The sequence below is a fragment of the Trichomonas vaginalis genome, chromosome II (assembly GCF_026262505.1).
Source record: "Trichomonas vaginalis G3 chromosome II, whole genome shotgun sequence".
In the NCBI taxonomy this organism is placed as follows: domain Eukaryota; phylum Parabasalia; order Trichomonadida; family Trichomonadidae; genus Trichomonas; species Trichomonas vaginalis.
Genome location: NC_067204.1, coordinates 22,441,219 through 22,464,964, shown reverse-complemented (window position 1 = coordinate 22,464,964; position 23,746 = coordinate 22,441,219). Strand labels below are relative to the sequence as shown.

The following is a 23,746-nucleotide window of genomic DNA, read 5'->3' as shown; positions in this document are numbered from 1 at the left end:
TTGAAGTCTTGTACAATTGATGTTCTGATGCACATCGCAATCAATGCACCAGCGAATCTATATTTAGTTTGAATGTACGAAACTCCAATTTTAGGGAAAGGAACAACACAATCTCTATAGAAACCAACTTCATTCCTAGCATTAGGAATCTTAACAACAAGTCCGCAGTTAGGAGAAGTGAAATCTTCTGCAGCATTTGAAAACAATTCAACTGCAGGACCACCTGCATCAATTGCCATTTCTCCGACAAATGTAACTTTCCATGGTCTCTTTATATTTCGAAGTTCTGTGATATTGCATATTCTTGAGAGCTGTGCAATGATGGAATTATCGTAATTTGTTGAGTTTCCGTTCTTCAAATCAAAGGAACTTGCGCGGTTCACGTTGACAGAAATATATCCTGATTCGGAGTGTTTTAGAACGATTTGTCGAAGCATTTTCATCTTCAACGCGCTGGAGATGCAGTAGGAAAGATAGGGCATAGAAGAACTATCAGTAGAAAGATCCATGACTTTGTTGAAGATCATCCAATTCAAAAGGAGAAGAAGTTTCGCTCGAATCAAAATTAATGGGAAATCAAAATTCATTTCTGTCTTTAATAAATCTTCTACATCAAACTCGAAGTTCAATGCCATTTTAGTTAAGATATCTGTTGTGAAACAGTTGGAGATCTTTTGGTCTGTCTGATTATCCCAATGCAAAGCCAATGTCGTCATGTCTGAAACAAACTTTTCTCTTTGTTTTTCATCGAATTCGGCAGTTGTTTTTGGTTGTGTATCAGCAATAACGAAAATGAAACTTCCCCACAAAACATCGCCTTCCAAAATAATTGTTCTTCTATTATTTGTATAGATAAACGTGTTCTCGTGTACTTCTTTCGTTCCGTCTGGAAGAATAACATTGATCTTTTGCAAATTAACTGTTTTTGGACGCAAAACAGTAAATTTTTCTGGAATGAAATCAGTGAAAGTAACTTTCATTATGTATCCTTCTATTTTTGTTGTGTAAGGAGGATACATCATGTACAATTCAGACCAATAAGTTATCACGTAATGAAATGGATACGCGATGATATCTTTTCGAATAGAAAGTAATCTGTTCAATATCAATTTGTAATTGGACAAATTCTGCGATGTTGTGATTGGTTTCGCAAATGGATCAGAAGGTAGATTGCATTTGGCAACAATGTTTGAACGCTGTATTTCAACTTTCTCTGCTTCTGTGAGGAATTCTGGGAAATAGGCACGTAAAGGAACTAAAACTCTTTCATCCCAAATTGCTTGGTGTTCTTCAATGAATGATGTGATGTAAGGAGGAATTGATCTTGATCTTGACATACTTGCAAGGATGTTAAGACGAGAAAGGAAGTCTCCAGAAATATCAGAATATGTTGTTCTGATGTTTTTCTGCAAAAATGACAAAATTTTCTCAAAATTAGTTACGAAAAATGGAGAATTAAACAAATATGAATCAAGAACGTTTGAGTAAACACTCTTACGAAGTTCATGAGCTATGTTCGAGTTATCTTTCAGGAAATAAACAAGATACTTGAACAAAACAATTAATTCTCCAAAAGTTCCCAACAAAACTTTTGTGTCTCTGAAAGGAATCAAAATCAATGTTTGATCATCAGTATGGAACTTGTATCCATTGATTTGGTTGTGAACAATCATGTATCTGTTATGAGACAATGTTTCTTCATTCACTACGACATTGTCTTTCGTTACTAAACAAATGAAATCTTCACATGATTCGTCAACAACGAAATCATTACTTCTGTCATTTGTTATGAAGTAACAATCGGAATGATTATCTAAGACGTAATGCCAATTCATTGATTTCATCATTGTGCAGAACAAGTCGAAAACAGATTTAATGAACTTATGAGTCAAATTGTTACTTTGATAATGATTAAATATTGTTTGTGAAGCGATGACATAATTTCCGACATTTGAAGGAACGTTTTGGTTCTTGTCGAAATAATTCACGTTGAAATCAATGATTTCTTCGTTGTTAAATGGTTCTGCAATTGTTAAGAAGTGTATCATCATTGTTACAACATCAATGTCATCAATAACTTTGAAGATTTCGTTTGTTTTGGCGAAATCTTTTCCATTAATTAACTGAGAAATGTAACAATCAGTGAATAAACTCAATCTCAAATCATCTACAACTGATGAATCGAAATAATTAATCAGATTTGTTGGCAAACTGATGAAATAATCTGGATTCATCGGTGGCAATGTCTTGAGTTCAATGAAATCTTTGAATTTTGAAACTTTTCCTGTCATATCGTTAACGGCATAAATTTCTTTGTCACTTTTATTTGTCATTACGTAATTTGGATAAAATATTTGTTTCATTTTTACGATTGAGTCTATTTTATCATCTTTCTTTCCTCTGAAATAGGAGATATTAGAGAACTTCAGCAATGGCTTTTGTATTTGGAAAAAGTTGAAAGAAGAATTATAAGAATGATGAGTTAACAAAGATTGATAAGTATTCTTCAATTCAATGCCGGTATAATCGAAATAAAGCTGTTTCTTTTCATCTATAAATGGTCGGTGAGATGATCCAAGTCTTGCTACTTTTGTCCACATTTCTTCAAGGTCTGGTCTGTAATCATTGTTTACTTCTATTGATGATTTTATTTCATTGACATTGTTGATTGGCAAAGTCTTTTTCTTCTTGAATATCATTGTGTTTCGAAGAGGAACAACAACTTTGTCAACTGTTTGCTGCTTCTCATATGTCAATGTTTTGTAATTAAAAACATTTTCATTGACTTTCTTTTTGATGACTTTTTCATCTGTTTTCAAATTGTCATCTAAATTATACTCCAATTTGCCTGCATCGTAAAAAATGACATAGAAAATTGGAGTCATGTCTGAAGGGAAGTTGACAGTGTATTTGTCAGTTCCACTAACAATTTTGATTGTGTTTGTGGAGCGGTTGTATTCAAAAGAGACGATTTCTGAAAACAATCTTATTACAGGTAAAAACGCTTTATCTAAAGTGTCCAATCCGCACAAATCAAGTCTTTTGAATATTTTTCTGACATAAACCGCTTTTCTATTCCATATTTTGTAAGAAGGAGAAGTAATTCCGAATTCTATGTTCTTGCAATCAGTTTTCTTTATATTAAACAAAGAGATCTTGTTTCCCAATGGCTGTGTGCAGTAATAAGAAATGTCAAAATTAGATTGCAATGTCTCAGAATCATAAACTTGTTCAATGTTTGAATAGTTATAAGTCAAATTTACCAAATGGAATTCCAATTTCGAATTTCTCTGCTGTCTGAATCCTTCAGAGTCTTTGTTGAGAAGATGGCATCTCAATATGTTCAAAAACGACTGGTTCTTGAATGAGAAATTGAAATTGTTTCTCTGGAATTTAGAGAAAATATTTGGTAAATTTTCTTGGATGAAATTAGGAATTGTTGCATATTCTTTCAACGAACTAATTATGTAGTAATTCAATCCTTCTCTCATAGTGTTTGAGTTAGGATTGATTGCAAAATTGAAGTAATGCAACAAATTAGAATAATCAGGGAACATGGAAACTCTAAAACTAAACAACAAATTGTTTTGCAAATTGTAATTCGCGTCAAGTTTTGTCAACTTTGAATTGGCGGTTATAGGAATTTGCCAGGCCACAATTTTATGGTTTACATCATCATAATCAGTGACAATGTACATGTCGTTTTCCTGTGCGTATTTGACAATTCCTCCGAAATGGAATACATCAATAACATTGGAGAGAATTGCGAATACAGCGTATAAGAGAATTGGATCATCGTATCTGGCGTATTTCGTATCACTTTGTTTTCCTTTATTTTTCAGCAAAATGTAATTTATAATTTTCAAAACTTCTTCATCGTTATTTATCAAAAATCGTCTGATCATCGAGATGAAAATAGAACATCCTGCAAGCTGTATACCTGCTGTATCAAACTGTGTCTTATCATCTGTATTCCTTAAATTGGTCGGCATAGAATATTTTGAGCAAAAAAGTGATATTTGACCAGACGCAATTTTTGCAATATTTTCAAAGATCGGATACAAGAGACCAATTTTGTTTTTGCTTTCATCAATCAATTGGAAGAGGAACTGTGATGTTGAGAAGAACTGTTTTGGCGAAGAACTGGCTAAATCATTGATCATTTCCATAGGAGATTGATGTTCAAAAACATTTAGTTTGTTGAACAACATCGCGATTGATTTTCTTTGTTGTGAGTATTCCTTGTATTTCTGCAGTGTTTCAACAAGTTTCGGATATTGTTTGGAAGTGATAATTCCGTCATTCGTGTTAATTATCACGTAAAGAGTTGAAATGATGTATGCAATCAGGCTGGAATACTCTTCTTCGTTGTATTCTTTCCTTTGATTCAACATTTGGTCGATCAAAACATTTAACGGTTTGAAAACTTCTTCTGCATCGAAATTTGACATGGCAAAAAGCAAGTTCGCAAGGAAAACCAATAAAATGTTTTGTTGGAAATGCTCTGAATTGCCCATCAAAAATTTTTGGACGTGGCCAATTAAAATTAAAATATATTTCACTTCGTTGTTTTCTATTTTAATCAGATTGGTCCTCATCTCTTCTTCTTGTTTCTTTGAACGAGATTTCTTCGAGTGTTTCTTCGATTTCGATTTCTTATGCTTCGGTTTCGTTTCGTCGTCGGAATATTCGATCTCATTTCGGATTGATTTCGAAAGAGACTTCAAAAACGAAATAATTGAGCCTGATGTGGAAAATTTCTGGAGAATATACCAAGAACAGATCTCGTTGTTCTGATCGAACACGTTGTTGATCAAGCCGATACCTGTTGTGATGTTTTTCTGGATTTTTTGTGAGGTTTCGAGTAATTTGAAATAATCGGATAATGTAACGGGAGTTGTAAGGAAATCACTGATGTTCTTGCACATCTGGATGAAGATTTTGTCATTCTCGTTAACAATCTTCTTCTTAATTGGTCGGATATTCAATAAAAAGAGGCATTTCTTCTCTAATTCCTTCAAATAGTTCGGATAGTCTTCAGAAAGAGAGTTCAGCTTGAAGGGTACTTGTGATTGTTCGCATTCTTCCTTAAGCTTCATCCAATCTTGTCTTGATTTCTCGAGTTGACGCCTGATTCTGTAAATCTGGAGAGCGCTTTGACGAACGGCATGGTTCAGGACTGGCTTTTCCTCTGTTAATAAGTGCAAACTTAGTTCTCTTGCGAAAGACGTGAATCCTAAGTTTTTCAACAGAGATGAGAAAATTAATCTTTCGATTACTTTTCTTTCGGGTGTTAATCTCTTGTTTGATGGATCAGGGACCTTTGCGTATATGTAATCCATGAATTGCTTGATTTCATCTGATGCCTCTTTTGAAATTAGGTTTAAAATGAAAATTTCATCACAATCGGCATCATTATTGGCCATATCTATCATGTTCACGCTTTTCTCATAAACGTCGTAAATTTGGTCAACTTTTTCAGAGGTCAAACCGCTCATTAAAGTTGACTTTACAAGCCACTTATATTTTTGAATATCTTTGATTTCGGATCCACCGTCGACCATCGCTGTGATGAAATCTGAGTACAAACTGAACAAGTCATAGAAGATACTGAAGATAAATGTGAATCCTTTGCCTGTGTTGTTAATTGACTTTGTTAAATTGAGAGAACTCATCTTTTCACCTAAACTTGAGTACAATGGCTGGATAATTGAGACCAAATCACATGAAACACTTGAGAATTTAACAAAAGGATGTAATAATAACAGCCATTTCTGGAAAATTCTCGTAAATGGAAGGAATTGAAGTTTTTCTGGTTGAACTTTGTCGTGACCTAATGTAAATAAGAGTTTAAGCATCTCTTCAGTGATAATTCCTGAAAATGAATAAAAATTATCTTGTAAAATTTGTTTTTCTTCAGAAATTTCACCAGTATTGGTCTTGAGAGCCTTATAAAGTTCGAAAAGTAGTGATCTCATGAAAGAATTTACGAGATCATACTGATTTCGGTTGAAATTTCCAGAAAGTGAAGTCAACTGCTTCATTATTGGGGACAAAAACCGTCTGCAAGAGTTTGGGGAGAAGAAATAAGGCAAAGCAGTTGTTTCTTGCAAGTTTGAGATGAAAAATGAAAACAAACTTGGGTTTAAATCATTAATTATGTGGGAAATGAGGCAGTCATCGTTAACTCTGTTGTTTTCGAATATGATATCGAAGCAATTACATATCAAAAACAAAACATGATCCTTTAAAAACCTGAAATGAGGATCTTCAAGGAAATTAAGCAGCAAATTTGGCAGGCTTTGGTCAATAATTGGTTCCTCTTCAAAAGGAGGGGCAATATTAATCTGTAAATTGGAAATTGCAAAATTTAATAAATCTACTAATGTAATTAAAGCAAATCTGTATTGTTTTTCAGTCCAATTGTTATTAAACTTCTTATTAATGTACAAATCTTTCAAAAGAACTAATAGTTTGATGATTTCGTTGATATTGTAGTAAGTTCCTGGAGCAAATATCATCGGAACGGTGCATTTCGGATCAGGACTATCTTGTATCTTCAAATTGAAGCCAGATCCGACGAAATGTGAAACATAAAAATTAATAAAATTAATAATTGCGACAGAAAGCTGAGAAGGAGTCTTCGCCTGGTATATTGACAAAGACTCTTTAACGGTAGCTACAAAAGAAATGTCAGTTCCCACGAGCCATGGCGGATAAGATCCATTGTACTCTAACTTCAAAAGGGAAGCTCTTCTTTCAGTCTCGTTGCCAACAGTTGTTGGTGATAATGTCAGTCCCCAGATGCACTTGTTCCAAGGATCAATTGCTAAAGAAACAATGGGAAATCTCAAAGCAAACTCAATATCAGAGATATGCTGGCCAGTAATGAGACTAAAATGTCTGGCAATGTATGGGAATCTACTGTTTGTCTGATTTTTCTGAATTGGCTTGATTATTGATAAAATAATTCCATTTGATAACAAAATCGCATCAGAAAGGTCTGGAATAAGTTTGGATGAGAACAGTTTCTTCAATTCTGCTCCGGATTCAATCAACTTCACTTTTCGGATTAATTTTAATTTTGTTTCCTTAAAAGTATGGATACAACAGTTGGAACCTCTTATAGAGTACACAAATTTACTGTCTGAACATATTGGAAGTGAAATTTTTGACTTTTTGATCCTTTTTTCTTCATCTAATGGAGATGTTTGTAAAAGTAAGCTTTCGGACATGTATTCACCAAGAACAACTAGCTTGTCGTTTGAGAGTGCAAGTCCGACATTCAATCTTTCGACTTTTGACAAATTTATATCTTTATTGAAAAATCTTGTATTTTCATTCGTAATTGACTTAGATAATGATATCTGTAGGATTGTTGTTGGCTTTAGAAGTAAGTAAATGTAGTTTCCGTCAGTAGTTATTGAAGAAGTTGTTGAATGATTTGAAAATAATCCATTTGGTATTTCTTTCGATCCATCGACGATGGATTGGTTTATAACTGGTATTGCGTTAACTAATGTTAAGTTGTTATTGAATTTTTGGAAAGAATTTAATAAATTTGAAGTGAATTTTGAGTTTTCGTAATGATTTTTCATTAAAAGTCGTAAGGTCGTGATCATTGGAGTAACGTCTCCTGAGAAAATACCCCAGGCAACCGATTCAAACAGTGCAGATGGATCTGAATTCGAATTTCCTTCCAAAAGTTCACAAATTCGCTTGGAAATGAGTTTATTGGTTTGCGTTTGTTGTATTCTAAATGAAAAATCAGGTAATTTCATCGTATTTAAAGCATTCGAAATCAAATTTTTTGTATTTGTCAAATTATTTAGTTCATTTTCATTTAATATATCGTAGGATTCTAATTGGATTGAGTATGCATGCTGCAAATTTCTTCTTTTATTGTTTATTACCTCTTTTAGAATATTTCTACGATTTTCTTCATCATTGAGGGTATTTTTTGATCGATCATTTAAGAATTTGAAGAATTCTGTAAGAATTTGTTGAAATATAGGTGCTTTATCGTCCGAACCTTTAAATAATGGAATTAAAATTTTAAACCAAACATCTTCTGGATTATTTTCCAGTGTATAAGAACTAGGTTGTGTCATTATACACCCAATTATCGTATCTATAGGTAGGTCTTGCAGTATATTTATTGGAGTTCTTTGTTGTAAAATTGCATCACTTGAAAATTCCGTCGCCAAAGGTGCATCATCATAAGAAGTAGTAAATATTCTATCATTATGTGGGCCCAGAGGTGTATAACTAGAGAAATGCACCGTACTTGGCGCTGGACCCATTTTTTTAATTTTCTTTTTTTGCCAGCTTCTGAAAAATTGAAAAATTTAGAAAAGAAAAAAAAATCAAATCGTTTGTTTAAAAGTCTAAACATATAAGAATAAATTTTAACAATGGAAAAGCTCACTTGTAGTTTTAGCTAATTTGAATTTTTGTTTGTAAGAGGAAATATACAATATCGGTATATGTCATGAAAATTATAAAAGTAAAGTTTACATTTTAGATAGATAGCTTTCGATTTCGAGAGCTTAATATGGAACAATTGGATCAATTGAACCAGAACGTGGGGGTTGGTTTGGTTGTGGTGGATAAGGCATTGGAGGATAGCCTGACTGAGAGTTTGATTGTGGTGGATAAGCTGGTTGTGGTGGATATGGCTGTGGAGGATATCCCTGTGGTGGGTAAGGTTGCTGTGGTGGATATGATTGCTGTGGTGGGTATCCTTGTGGCGGGTATGGTTGTTGTGGAGGATATGGTTGCTGTGGGTAGCCTTGTGGTGGATATGGTCCTTGTGGAGGATATCCTTGTGGTGGATATGGTCCTGGAGCTGGACCTGTGTTGTTGATAATGATGGTATTGCCAACTTTTTGTCCAACTATTCTGATTCTGATCATACCACCTTTCTTAACATCAATTACTGGAGTAAATGTGCACTTCTCATCAAAGCGGTTGCCAAGAGGAAGGTTTGCCAAGTCATATGAGTAAGTAGCAATCTTGGTAAATGTGCCTTTCTTTTCGTGGCAAAGTATAAAATCAATCTTTCCATCATATGTGTCTGTTGTGAAAGAAAATTCTTCCTTCCAGAGTGGATCAAGATTATCTCTGAAAAATCTTGTTTTGTCGACTTTACCCTTGTAATGAATCTCAACCAGTGGGTTGATCTTTGTTAATAAATTGATTCTTGGGAGAGAAATACCTTCAACAATGGAGATATGAATCTTGTACATTTTGTACAAAATGTTTGTAAATTCATAATTCTGAGAGGTCGATCGTTCGATCTCAAAATGTTGAGATCCGTCATAAATATTTGGATATTTGAAGAGTATTTTCTTTATTAGCAATTATTTTCAAAATTTTTCAACGGCGGGATGGTTTGAAAAATTTTTAGATAAATCTCAATAAGAATGTAATATATCCTTGTAGCTTAGATAACAAAATTTTCTGTATTTCATTTGGAAGAAATTGTCAGAGAAATTATCGGCATTCAATCAGGAAATGTTTTTCTCTGCTACAAAGAGCCGATATTAACACAGAACATACCAAATTTTAAAGTTTTTGAGTGGTAAAATATTTCTGGAGAAACTTGAAATAACCTTGACTTATTCAAATTTTTGAAACTGAGCGAATACAATATCATTTCTAGCTTAATGATGAAATGAAGCACCTATAATCTATTATGGGAATTGAATTAAATTGTTTTTTTCTTCAATCAAATCAAAGATATTGCTCTTATTTGATAAATAATCTGATTATAGTAAGTTAATTCCGGTTATTAGTATGTCTTTCAAGTGACTGCAATACAAACCCAAATTGTATCAAATCAATATTTTGTGGTTAAGAATTTAGTGAAAATACTCAGGTGAAAGATTTAAAATTATCATATTAATAGAAATCCTGAATGAAAATATATCTAAGACAAATTTTATTCTCTGGGGATTTTTCAAATTTTCATGATAGAACTTTTTGCATTTGAAATATTTATCACAAACGCTTTTAAAGTGAATTATATCGTATTCTCGATGTTCGAGCTGAAATTATTATCCCGAAATTCAAAAATCATTATAACTATTACTAGGATACTAAGAATATATTTCTGTTATCTTTCGATACTTGGAGTGTTGGATTTATTTCTCAAGAAATTAATGCGACAATTCGCGAACAGATAGATTCAATATGATTTTTTCCAAAAAATGTCACTTTTCCGTAGGAGTTTATAATTTAAATTAAGATCAAATAAATATAAGAAATCTGAAATGCAAACAATCTCACAACCTCAAATTCACCGTCATCATATAATTTTGGATCAACTCGGTGAGATGAAAATTTTTCAATTTTTTTTGCTCAATGAAATCGAAGGCGGACCAAGAACCAAGCATCATGGTACAATTTTTCGACAATTATACCAATATTCTAAAGAATTGCCAAGATTTTCCGCCTAGATTACTTCAACTTTTTCAGCATTATCAAATCGACCCAGAAAAAGTCAATCAAGTACAAAAATTATTCAATAAACGGGTTAAACTATCGACAATTCTTGAAGAAATGAATTTTCCGAAGTATTTTGACGGTGATTTCATTATAGCAAACATAGTTAAGACTCAAGAAACGAAAATTCAACAAAATATGATTGATTGTGGTATCATTCTCTCTGCTCTTGGATTTCTTATACTTCCAAAAGACCAATTTCAAGTGCATCCTTTACATAATATTTTATTATCATTTCAACACATTGAATTGAAACTATACGAAGACGTCAAATGCTATATTACGCCATATTTAATACAAACAGCTATAGATTACCATCTTAATTCCGAAAATATTTTTCAATCCGCTTTAATTATACTTTTGAATAGAAAAAGCATAACACTAGATAATCCAATGGAAGCAGCTTGCATCAAAAAATCATTTTCACGCCTTTTACAGCTTCAAAACATAACTCCTACGTCATTTGAATTAATGATACAAATTTTCGATTCCCCTTTTGCAGAATCCATAGACCTCCAGAGTGATTACATGAAGAAAATGTTAATGGAGAAGTTTCTTACCATTATTATTCCTTCAATCAAACTTTTCTTAAAAATTTGTCACAAATTACCAAACGAAGCTGTTCAATCTGTAGTAGAAAATATGGTCGAATACATTAAATCGCTAAAACCGCCAGAATTTAATGTAATTTTGGATCCAGTTCAAAATATACCAAATTTTCCATCCGAAATTGTTGGGAACGCTCCTGTTGAACCATTTGTTGATACCAGACCTCCTTTAGTTATGAAATCTGAAATCCGAGGAGTTATGACTGATGCAGAATTATTTTCCACAGTTTTATCGAAAAGTACTCTAGATGTGCTCGAAGGAATAATTTCTGCAATGCATATTGCCAAAATAAGCATGCAATCAAAGATTTTTGAGCAAATGCACGAAATAATTTCGAAATCTTCTGAAAACCACATCTTGTATCTATGTGAAATATCCGTAATTTTGCTCAAACAGTTCCCTCGTTGGGCTCATTTCTTCGAGGAAACGTTCTTTAACTCAAAAGTTTTCATTCCGACTCAAACTCTCTTCGGACCACAGATAATTAACCCTGTTTTATCGTCACTACGAACAAATGTTCTCAATTTAATGGCAAAAAACCAAAACCATACTTTAATTAACTTATTACTTCAGAAATTTGCCAATTTTCCATTTTTCATTGCAGATTTGACAGCCAGATTGAATTGGTCGACGATTTCCAATCCAAATGTCTTTACAAATACTACTTTGGATATAATTTTTAAAGCTTTGACAAAAATCCTCAAAATTCTTCCTAATTTTGAGACAGAATGCTACGATGCCATCATAAGTATTGTTTCCTTCATCACTATCTTCATATCTACCTCCAATTCTTGGACAAAAGCTTCATCATTTCTCCAAAAGTATTTGTACTTATCAACAGACTCCCTCCTTCAAGAAATTGTCTTATCCCACCTGGAAATACTACTTATGAGGGCAACTTGTCAATTTGAGATACCTTTATCTGATTTATTGGATCAATTATCAAAAGATAACACAGAAAAGAGCAACAACCTTATCAGAAGGATCCTTATAATATGTTGTAATGCATCTCGATACAATGTTAATGATTATGGCATAATTAAGCCACTTATTGATTATTTCTTGTTATATCTTATACGTTTTCCATCGCATGAGATTCTTATGCACATATTATATTTCTTCCAGGTCAAAACTGCTCAATCCAATGATTTTTACATCAAACCAAACCAAATTCAAACTTTAGAACAAATATTAGACATTTTAGAGCCGGTAAACATAAATAATCAGACATTAGATATGCTTCTTGCTTTAGTACAAGGGTCTACGTACTGTCCGAAGCCTTATACAACAATTTTATTCAGAAGACCAAAATTTGTCACTTTAATATTCAAATTGTATAGTAAAAAACGCGATTTCTGGCGTGTACTTAAGATCCTTAATGACTGTATTCTTACAACACCAGGAAATTCCGATCCTTTGGTGAAAGAATCAATAGATTTATTATTATTAAAATATCTTACGTCAGAAACAGAAGAATCCATTGTATCAATATCAGAACTTACCAAAATTACAATGTTTATACCAGAAAATCAAAGAGAAATTGTTTTTAACCTATTTTCAAATATTATTAACTTTGCTTCTCATAAGGAGAGGACAAATGCATTGATTAGTGAGTTATATTCGTATTTTGGTAAGGGATATACTCCAAAATCCTTAGATTTCTTAAATAGAATTACAGATTTAATGAGTTTTCAACTGGCGATGCCATATCCTGTATTTAATCCTGGTTGTGATTTGATTTTCACTGCTCTTGGTAACTTTACGAACTTCTTTTCGAAAGATTTTACTTTTTCTGTATGGTTGAAGGTCGATCAGAAGCTAATTCTGCCAGGATCACCACCTATAGAGCTCATACATGCTTACGATAACCAAGGAGGGATGTTTATTATACAGATAAACCATAATCAAGTAGAAATCGTCTTCCAAGACCAAGTAAAGCGAACAAAGGTAACTTTACTTGTTGATCCATTCAAGACTGTTCAGTGGGAACACTACGCATTCTCTTACAACTTTTCGAAACAGATGTTTACGAATTATTTCGGAATTGATAACTCGAGAATGTCCGAATTTTCCCGCCCATCACTTGGAGAAATCAAAACTATAAAGTTTGGTAAAACGGACATGGTTTCTGACGAAATTAATTCTTGTTATATCGGATCTTTCGCTCTTTACGACCATTTCATCGATCAAAACTTCGCAAATAGTTTGGCAACACGTGAAACGCTCGGAAATCCGATTTGTTATTCGGGGTGTTTCAAAAAATTCGGATCTATCAAATTTGAAAGCGGAATCACTATGCATCCTAACGTTAAATACTATAATATGCCATTTATTGAGTATGTCAGCCTTCCTAAGTACAGACTTTTACTTGTCAAAGTTTTTGAAAGTAATACTGACCAAAAATTCAATATTTTGATGCTCAACCTGCTTCAACTGCTGACGCTTAAGGATTATCATGATTTTGACCTGGAGTGCGAGCGTTATCTCTCATATAATATTGGATTTTTGATGAAAGATTATTTGAAAACTTTTTCATCGTACAGAGCCTGCAAAGAAATTGCAACAGTGGATCCAACCGGATTTTGGATCATGGAATTGGTTATCAATCCTTGGATTTGGGTAAAAACAAAAGATTTTTCACAAATTGTCAAAGATTGGTCAAGAAATGTCTTTGATTTGGTCAGGAACTCTCCAAATTTGCTATCCACATTAGCTGTTGACTACATGTTAATGTGCCAACACAATATGCTTTCAAATGAACTGAAAAGTGAACTTGAATTAGTATTAATCAGAATGGGATATTGTATATCGACTCCTTTGCATGCCATGCGACTTGTTGGCCTGATGCAAATGAATATCGGAGATGATCTCAAAATTATTTTGTTAAGAACACTTTCGAACGTTCAATTAAAGAAGATAACCATTAACCAGTTTTGGAAATTGATCGAAACTAGCTCAGATCCTGTTTGTGTTGAAATAATTTTGATGTTTTTACGGACAATGCCACATTCCTTCCACATAGTATCACTTGGAGTTGTCAAGATGCTCAAAAACAGATGCGGTCAGATATTTGATTTGATGTTTGGCTTGTTACCCGAACATCCAGATTTATATCCGCTCCTTCTAGGCCTCGCTTTAAGACCAGAAGATGAAGAAAGGAGACAGAAAGTGTTTGCAGCGGATCCGATGCAGTTAACTGCAATGGGTACATGGTATTTGTTCCCAATCATCAGCATGTTCTTACCTAATGCGAATGTACAGACAGTTCTTATGTGGATTGTTACAAATATTACATCTTCAAGCAAAGATACTATAACTGCCATATTCAGTCTCTTACTTTTGTTATCTTCAAGGCAAAACCATGATATTTTGACTCTTTTCATTGAAATGACCGGAGAAATTGCATTTGAGGGCAAACTGCTCGAACCAAATTCACTGGACAGACTGTTTTTGTTCACTTTTGCTTCAATTTTCTTCAGATTCGAAAACGGAGTAACTGTAGCGAACAAATCAACAGGAATTGTCCAAACTTTCAAAGATGTATACACATATTCACCTGATTCTGATTCTGTTGCAAGTTTGCATTTGAATTCGATTGATTCTCTATTTGATATTCTTTCTAGACAACTGGAAAGGCTTCCTTTGTACTTCGATGTTATTCTTGATGACAAATTGCAACTGAAACTTGAAGAAAGAGCTGTTGCTGCATTGAGATTGTTGGAGAAATGTCCTTCAAGAAAAGAATTCGGAAATGTAATCTACGCGTTTAGAACTAAGTCTCCATCTCTATCTCTTGAGCAATTTAAGAGAAGAGAGAAAACAATCGAAGATGCAAAAGCTGAATTTCATCAAACATTCACGGAGTCATTGAAATGGATGATAGGACAGATAATACCAGTCAAAAATGACCTTCTTGTAAACATTGATGAAAGTTTTGATCAAGAGGCTGCTATTGCAAGAGATTTAATTCAGAAGAGATCTGGATATGGTCACTTATAATTAGATTTTTATTTTTTGTGATTAAATGTTATTATTTTTGCAATTATATTTTTGAAAAATTCAAAAATTCGTTTTTGGAATCCTTTGATTGAATTGAACTAGAAAATATATTTTTCTTGCTAAGAAAAACGATGATACATGGGTATTATATATGGTTAATCCACGAATTCAATCTCAAGTGTGATTTTAATTGTAAATATGATTTTTGTATATGGTAGCTCGAAGTTTTGTCTCAGACATTTCTATATCGATCATACATTTGAATGATGTGAAATTGTTTTCATGGATTTCATAATACGTTCAAGGTGCGTTGCAATATAAATGGAATCTAATGAACGGAAGCAAAGAGGTCAGAGTAAATTGGGCATAAATTTTAATGAGTTAATTAAAAAACAGATAATTTCATTCGGATTTTTAGAGGATTAGTATTAATGATAATTCTGTAGTAATATTTAATAATAAAATGCTGAATAGCCATGTGAAATCATCAAAATTTTGACAGATTTTCCATAAATACGTTAGAAATATTGATTTATACTGTTCTTTTATTTTAATGGTGGAAATGAATCAGATTTTGACATTGATTAAAATATACAAAAACTATGAAATAAAGGTTTTGAAAGATTCGTTTGAAATTTGAAAAAATCAATTTATTTAAACATAAATATATGATATGGATAATGGTTAGTTTTGTTGAAAATATATCTTATTCTCAGTTTTCAAAAAGCATAAATGATATGATTGCTTGTGAAATGTTTTAAAAATATCTGTTGATCATTCAAAAATAGCTTTGCATAAATTCAAGGGCCTTTAATTTGGAATTCTAATGAATTCAATTTGTTTTGTATTAGAAACAAATTATTCAATATAATTTTGTATTACATTTTGCTTGATATAATATCAAATTGTAACAATTTAAATATTATTACGTATTAATATCTTAATTTTGAAGAATTATATATTTTGTATATATTTTACCATATTAATACTTTTTTTGGGTTAATTATAAAAACAATTGTTAAATTTGGACTATAGTATTTGAGTTCGATTAAATCATGAGTTGATGCTTGGAAAAATCCCTATGTTCAAAAGTCTGTCCATTAAATTAACAAAGTTAAACTATAAAAAATCTAGTAGACGAAATATCTGTTCATAATGACAATAATTCTAATTATTTATGCTGGAAAAATGCATGGATATGCCAACATTAGATCAATTCAAAACCAAAAAAGGGGAGAAATATAATCAAAATCAATGAATCTTTCTCATTAGTGTCTCATGAGTAGATTATTACCATGCGCTTGAAAATCCTATCACGGGGCGGTACAAGTTTCAGCCATATTTCTCCACAAATAAAATTGAATTGGGATTATTGTAGAATTGAGAACTATTCAAATTCTAGTATCTTTCAATATTTATTATAGGAAATGTATATTATAGTTCACAAGAACGAAGGGAATGTTTATATATAAATTAAGTATCCATCATAGCAATCATCCTAAAAATCAGTCAGCTGGATTTGTAATTAGATCAGGATCCTGAATTATTAATTATAATCCAAGATTAGTAATTAAATAGTTTACGTACAATTTGGCTTAGAATTGAATGTGATATTCAAAAGGAATTTTCGGAAATTCAATTTATTTCAAACAAGGAAAATATAGATTATTTTACTCAGCATATCATGAATAATCCTGAAAAGTCGAAAATGCCTCATTATGATAACTGAATTAAATTCAATACTAGATCATAACTTTTACAAAATTGAAAACACATTGAAAAACAAGTCTCTCAATTTTTTAACACTAATCGTAAACGAAAGAAAAAAAATAACAAGTCATTTTTCTCAAGTATTTACCATTCCTTCGGCGAATGGAAGCAACCAAGAACAATGAGGGCAAGACCACAAGACAAAAGTTCACTGCTGAAGAAGATTCACGCTTAATTGAATTAGTCCGCATTCATGGAAATAGAGCATGGAAGAAAATTGCTTCTATTATGAAAACTAGAACAACCAGACAATGCCGTGAACGTTACATCAACTACCTTTCACCAGATGTTACAAACGGCCCGTGGAGTGTCCAGGAAGATTCCCTTCTCATTGAAAAAGTGCACGAAATGGGTCCAAAGTGGTCTAAAATCGCCAAGTTCTTCCAGAACAGATCCGATGTTAACATTAAGAACAGGTATGCACTCTTTGTTTCGAAGGGAAAAGCTCCAGCACTACCACTACATCATCGTGAAAACTCAAAGGAAACTAAGCCACCAACACCAGAGCAAATTCCAATCAAAATGCAACCAATTAATGTTGATGATTTGTTTGATTCAGTCTGCAATGAAGAAGAAGAACAAAATCAACTCCAACTCGGTGTTAGTGAACCCGAGCAAATAGATTGGAATGAGACATTCGATTTCTCATTCTTCTAAATTCAATGTTTAACTCATTCTGTTAAATAAAATACTATTTTCTATCTTTACTTTTTTCAATATTTTTAGATTAAGGTTTTCATTAATTGCAATTCAATTTTCAGTATCATTCACAAAAAAACGGATTCGCTTCAATTTTGTTTGCTTATTAAGCCATCAGCTGTAAGATATCTATTTCATGATGTGTTGTCTAATGCATCAGGAGTACAAGTATTCTATGCACCATATTGAAAAAAGGAATTCAGAATCTCCATCCGTAAACTCCTGTGAAAGCTCCTTCAAAATATAAAATAACCTATTGAATCTACACCCTCTTAAAATACAGTAAAAATAGGATAGCTAGATTCTATGTTCAGTGATAAGTATCTTTATCATCGAATGGAAAAAATGCCTTTTTTATTGTCATGCTATACTATAGACGTTTAATGATTGAAAACTATGTGGGATTAGTCATTGAAGATGTTTCGATAAACATTTCATAATTAAAAAGGTTTAGTCTAATAAATTGAGAATGAAATTAATAAAAATGATGATATATAAAATATTTAGGAGAGAAACAAATTTTTACCGTTATTTAGTGTTTGGGTATGCCATTGCACCGAGTTGGATCCTTATGAATTGATTCAAATGATATGAACCGGGATGACTGTGTTATTTTTTTCAATGACGATTTAGCTTATTGCAATGTATTTAAGTATTCAATGTCCAACTCAAGCCTGGAGTTCAATAATAATTTTTTAGAATCAATCATATTATTCTAATTATCAATGAATTTTGCCAAAAGAATTAACTCGTTCTTACAAAAATCAATTGTAACTAGCATCTGTAATTCCAAAAATATTTGAAATTATGTTTTTTGAGTGAAAAAAGTTATTTTTGAAAGATAAACTTCAAATTTTGAATTTTTTTTTGGAATTTTAAAAAATATAATTCAAGATGTAAGAGGCTTACAGGATGAACATCATTCGATTAGAATGTATAAAACTATTGAAAAAGCTAATTCTTTGGAAAATTCATTCAAAATCAAAGGATTGAAGCAATTTCGATAGTATTCCAATGAAGTCTGATTGTATTTGTTCTTCATGTCCGATCCATTCATCATAGACTTCAATGAAATTGAAATTTTTTTCCAATTCTCTATCAAGATGTCTTCCTTTTCTTGAATAATGCGGTACATTAATCATCTTTAGTATATAGTCATCTATTAGTTCAATGCGTGGGACTGAATATGGAATTTTTCCTTTATACAAAATGGAATTTTTTTGAGTTTCATAACAATTTCGGGATTAGATTATTTTGCAACTGTGAATCAGGAAGTGAAAGTTTTATAATGGAAAAATTTTGTAACCTGTTGTCAAATTTTTTTTTTCGCTTTTCATTATTGAGATTGTTCTGATGTCATTAGAGCCGGAGCTTCTTGAGTTCGTTCGTAAGATGCCAGCCTTGGATACAGAACTCCTTACAAATACTATAGCCTCTACTGTTTCAAGCGATTTTAGCCAAGACGAGTTCATATTTAATATAATGTCTTCTATTGATAAGAATAAGGTCTCATCGTTCCAAATTCTTATTCTCTTATCATCCATACAGTCCGAGTCTAACGTTTGCAAGCTGATTAAAGAAGCTGCTGACAATTATATCAAATGCATGATCGACATACCAACAGTCTTCCAAGAGGACTTCACAATCTCTCTCATTGCCGAGCACTTTGTCAAGTACGTCGTTAGCAAATTAGTCAACTGGAACTGGGTTGAAAAATTTATTAAACTTGTTCTTGCCAGGAACGAAAATAACGAGTTTGAGTCAGAAAATAGACTCAAGTTATTCATCCTTTCCATAACGATCTTCTCTGACAGAACAATGAAAGGAGATGTTACATATGCAGCGACAAACATCAATTTTATCAACTATTTCTTAGGTTTCAATGATATAAGAATCGCTTTCGCCAACTCCCAATACTTCGAACCCGTTATTAAACAACTTTTATCTCAATCCATCTTTCCACATGATAGATTGGACAGATGCACAGAGATATTCTCTGATCCAAACGGAAATCTCACCAAAGAGATAATAAAACTTGCCAATTCGACATTCTTCAACTATCATACTCAATTATTCGATTTATTCAAGAGTTTACTTGCTCCTTCAACACGCAAACAGATTGTTTCATTGATGGGCAAGCTCGTAGAGTCACTCAGCATACTCAATAAAGACGGAATCATGTTTAATAACTCTGTCAAAGCAATGTACCTCGAAGCCATCGGCTACCACCTCGAATACACATTAATTCGCTTAGCATTATTTACAGAGAAGCAGGTAAACAACATAGATCCCCATTATATCTACAATTCTAACGCAGTTCTTCAAATTGACGAAGATGTGAACCTTCTTGCACCAACCGGCGAAAATAACAAATGGTACGACCCAAGATCCGACTTCGGAAGGAGCTACTACAAAGATATCCACGATTCTGATCCAATAAACTACCAAGGAAGGCTCGATGCCGAAGAATACGCCAAGGAATTGGATCAGTGCCAAAATAAGGATATCACGCTCGTCAGCCATTTCTTTTTCTTGGCATGGAGATGCATCTCATTCGTATCTTGCTCTTTCTGCCGCATGATTCCTAATCTCAGCCGCAACATTAACCGCTCTCGCCGTACTCCAGGTCAGGACTTCGAAATTAAGCAGCTAACCCTCGCAGTAAGTTGTTTGGAAGCACATATATTAATGGAAGACAAATTGATCAATTTCATAGATTTCTTTAACTGCTCATTCATATTCTTAAAGAATCAGGCCAATTACCAAGAACCGAAATTACCAGAAAAAGTGCCACTTGATTACAAATTTTTACCTGATTACATTCTTGGCGGGTTAGTCAATGTGATGAACCTCATCATTATGCTTGAACCACCTCAGAACCTCAGTACAAGCCTTTGTAATCTGTCTGCGATCTTTTCTAACTACGATTACATCAACTCTTTGTTTATTAAGTCAGATATCGTAGAAATCTTCGCAACAATATCTAAGGACCACGAAAAATGCTTCTTGGTCTCTGGATTACCACACATTGCTGAACAAATGATCCCATCTTTGGCAAAATTCTTCAGTGATGTCCAGAACACAGGATCGCACAGCGAATATTACGATAGATTCAATTTCAGAAACACCGCGCAGGATTTGTTGAGATATTGGTTCCAATTTAACGAATTTAAGAATTATTTCGCTCAACACTGCGATGAACAGATCTACCAAGATGTCGTCTTCCATTTGGTCGATGATACAATCCTCCATTTGGGCGACATGCAGAGACTTCTTGAGGAATACGCAATTAAAGACCCAGATCCACGCGATAGCCGCGATACATCCGAAATCGAAACCGAAAAGAGTATTTTGAGGACAACCATCCAGACAACAGATAAAGCTTTGAAGCTTATTGAGAAAATTACAAGTTTCCTCCCACATATCTTCAGTGTTGAAAGAGTTATCAAGAAATTAACCTCATTAACACTTTCCACACTCAATTTCCTCATCTACAAGAACATTAACTTCTTTTCGCAGAGAATTATCGGTTTCGGATTCCATTACAACGATTTCTTCGAGGCAATTGCCACAACGCTATCCCATTGTATCTCCGATGAGTACATCTGCGCATTCGTAAATAACGAAGCCTTTTATTCTAACGATCTTGTTCAGAAAACTCTCGATTACATCCAGAAAATCGGAAGTTCGACTCTTAAGGCCGATTTTTCTAAGTTCGCCAGACTGGTATTCGCCAAGAAAGAAGAGTTGGAGAGAATAGACATTCCATGGGAAGATATTCCAGGAGAATTCAACGATCAGTTGACAGAAGACTTAATGGAGAATCCTGTAAAATTACCCGATGATACTATCGTTGATCAGCTCACATTCGAGAACTTACTTAGAACTTCAGGAAAATGCCCTCTTAGCCAGGCACCTCTTGGAGAAAATGATGCGATTCCTCTACCAGAATTGAAGCAGAAGATTCAGGACTTTAAGAAACAATGGTTTGAGCAGCACAAAAAATAAAAAAATTTTATTTATTTTTATTACAAACAATTCTCTTAAATCTTTTTTAATTGGAACTTCTTGGTTTTCAATTTTTTTTATTTCTTTAGTAAAAATTTTGGAAATATTTTTAAAAAATTTAAAATAAAGGTTAAAAAGATTGGTAGAAGCTCACAAAGCAATCAACAATAATTACATGTTAAAAATAGTATTGATTTTTATTTGGCTTTTTTTTTTGAAAAATAACAACCGAATAAAAAAAAACAATAAAAAAAAAGAAAGCAAAAAACCTCATACGAAAACAGATGAACTGTAAAAAAGAAAGTTCGATGTTAATAGAGTTGTAGTTAAAATTGGAAATAAAATTTGAAAATAAAATTGATAATAACAGTTCATATAAAAGGAAAAAAGGAAACGAAATGTAGCTTTTAAGAATGGGTTTTGCGAAGGAGTTTGGGTTAACTTGTTTTTTGGGGGTGTTTTTTAATTGAAAATAAAAAATAAAATAAGAAATGTAGCCAAAAATCAAAAATATTTTGGGGGATTGCCTTTAGATCAAGTGTATAAGGTGTTGGAAAAAACAATTTGTTATTTCGGTGAAGGGAAACAATGTTGATTAAAGCTATAGAAAATTTGTAAATCCATATAAAAGTTTTATTCAGAATTTTTTTAAATAGTTTACAAATCCATGCCACAAAAATTGAATGACCGTGAAAACTATGCGTAAAAATATGAGCATATAATATACTATTGAATAATTTTATCGGTTTGAAAATTGAAAAGTCTCATCACACTTTTCAATGCTCGATTTTTAAAAACTGTTTAAAAATGGAGCTTATATTGAAATAGTGTAGAGACTAAAAATTACCACAGACTATTTCAGAGGATTGAGTTGCCACTCAATCCTCTGAAAAGTCTGAGGTAATTTGCAAAATTATTCTTTGAAATTAGAAATTATAGTATTATTTATCAAATCTAACATGAGATTAAATCTTATAAGATTACGATTATTTACAATTCAAAAAATTTCAATCATTTGAATGGCTTTAATTTCAAATGGACATTCGTAAATGAACATAACCCAAATTCGTAAAAAGATTTTTCTCCAATTAAAAGCTAATAAAAGCAAACGATTCAAAATTGATTCATAGCAAAGCTCGATTAGGTTTTGTCTTTATTTTTATTTTTTTTTTCGAAAAATTTTCACATCAGAAGCTAAAAAAACTTAACAACTTTTATGCCAACATTTTTTCTTTAAAGGCTATTAAAACGAAAATAGTTTTTCTTTCTGGTCATTTTTCAATCTTATTTTCTCAATAAAAAATTGTTTACCATATAAAGTTTCGAACAAACAATTTATTGAACACTATCTTTTCTTTTTCTTCATAGTTGGCCTTTTGCTGCTTAGTTTTCTTTTTTTGATGAACTTTGCTTTTCAAAAAAATGTTATTTTTTTTTAACTACAGAACAAAAGGAAACTAAACTTTCATGTATGATTTCTACACCATTTTGGTTGCAATTGAGTGTCCATATCATGATTCCGTTTTTTCTTAAAATCTAGAAGTCCAAAAAGAAATTTAAAAATAAAGTTTCATTGAACTATACCCACAAAGTATTATCCACTTGTTTTGGAGTTTAAATTTTGAGTTTTTGTTTTCTTGCAAATAATTTAAAAACAGAAAAATAAGAAAGAAAAGCCAACGACAAAAGCTATTCATAGTGGCTGGTCATTGGCTTACACATTCTTTGTTAACTTTTCTTTTGAATTTCACTTTGTTATAAAATATATTTCTTTACAGTCAAAGGAAAAACAGAAACAATTATCTAATTTCTAATCCTGATATTTTATCCTGCGAAACGATCGTAAATTTGATGTTTATTTACAGGAGAAAAGCGTTAATTTTTTATTTAATATATTTGAATTAGAATAACCGCTATTATCGAATCAATTCTGAATCGATTGAATCTGAATTTGTTAAATTAATTCATTCATGGATAATCCAGTATTCAATCAGATGAATAAGATATATTTTTAATTAAACCGTAACTGAAATTCAAAAGCATTTTCAAAAAATAAATTATTTCAATTATATTTAAACTCAACAAATCAGAAATAGATTTATAACCAAATTATATCGATATATTTTGTAAGCTTTTTTGAAATGAAATTCAAATA

At 32.3% G+C, this 23,746-nt stretch overlaps 5 protein-coding genes across 5 annotated transcripts; 3 read left to right on the top strand and 2 right to left on the bottom strand.

The window, feature by feature from the left end:
- Positions 1 to 68: 68 nt before the first annotated feature.
- TVAGG3_0590740 (guanyl-nucleotide exchange factor protein) lies at positions 69 to 8,303 on the bottom strand (the record flags this gene model as incomplete). The annotated part of the gene is made up of 1 exon (XM_001321664.2): positions 69 to 8,303. A coding segment is annotated over one exon (8,235 nt), but the record flags the coding sequence as incomplete, so codon positions are not given.
- Positions 8,304 to 8,525: 222 nt separating this feature from the next.
- On the bottom strand, positions 8,526 to 9,263 carry TVAGG3_0590730 (C2 domain (calcium/lipid-binding domain, CaLB) family; the record flags this gene model as incomplete). The annotated part of the gene is made up of 1 exon (XM_001321663.1): positions 8,550 to 9,248. One exon carries the CDS (start codon positions 9,246 to 9,248, stop codon positions 8,550 to 8,552), a length of 699 nt encoding a protein of 232 aa, XP_001321698.1.
- Positions 9,264 to 10,365: 1,102 nt separating this feature from the next.
- On the top strand, positions 10,366 to 15,118 carry TVAGG3_0590720 (concanavalin A-like lectin/glucanases superfamily; the record flags this gene model as incomplete). The annotated part of the gene is made up of 1 exon (XM_001321662.1): positions 10,366 to 15,114. One exon carries the CDS (start codon positions 10,366 to 10,368, stop codon positions 15,112 to 15,114), a length of 4,749 nt encoding a protein of 1,582 aa, XP_001321697.1.
- Positions 15,119 to 16,986: 1,868 nt separating this feature from the next.
- Positions 16,987 to 17,565, top strand: TVAGG3_0590710 (RNA polymerase II transcription regulator recruiting protein; the record flags this gene model as incomplete). The annotated part of the gene is made up of 1 exon (XM_001321661.1): positions 16,987 to 17,541. The coding sequence occupies one exon, from the start codon at positions 16,987 to 16,989 to the stop codon at positions 17,539 to 17,541; it is 555 nt and encodes a 184-aa protein (XP_001321696.1).
- Positions 17,566 to 18,923: 1,358 nt separating this feature from the next.
- Positions 18,924 to 21,608, top strand: TVAGG3_0590700 (ubiquitin-ubiquitin ligase protein; the record flags this gene model as incomplete). The annotated part of the gene is made up of 1 exon (XM_001321660.1): positions 18,937 to 21,591. The coding sequence occupies one exon, from the start codon at positions 18,937 to 18,939 to the stop codon at positions 21,589 to 21,591; it is 2,655 nt and encodes an 884-aa protein (XP_001321695.1).
- Between the last annotated feature and the right edge of the window lie 2,138 nt (positions 21,609 to 23,746).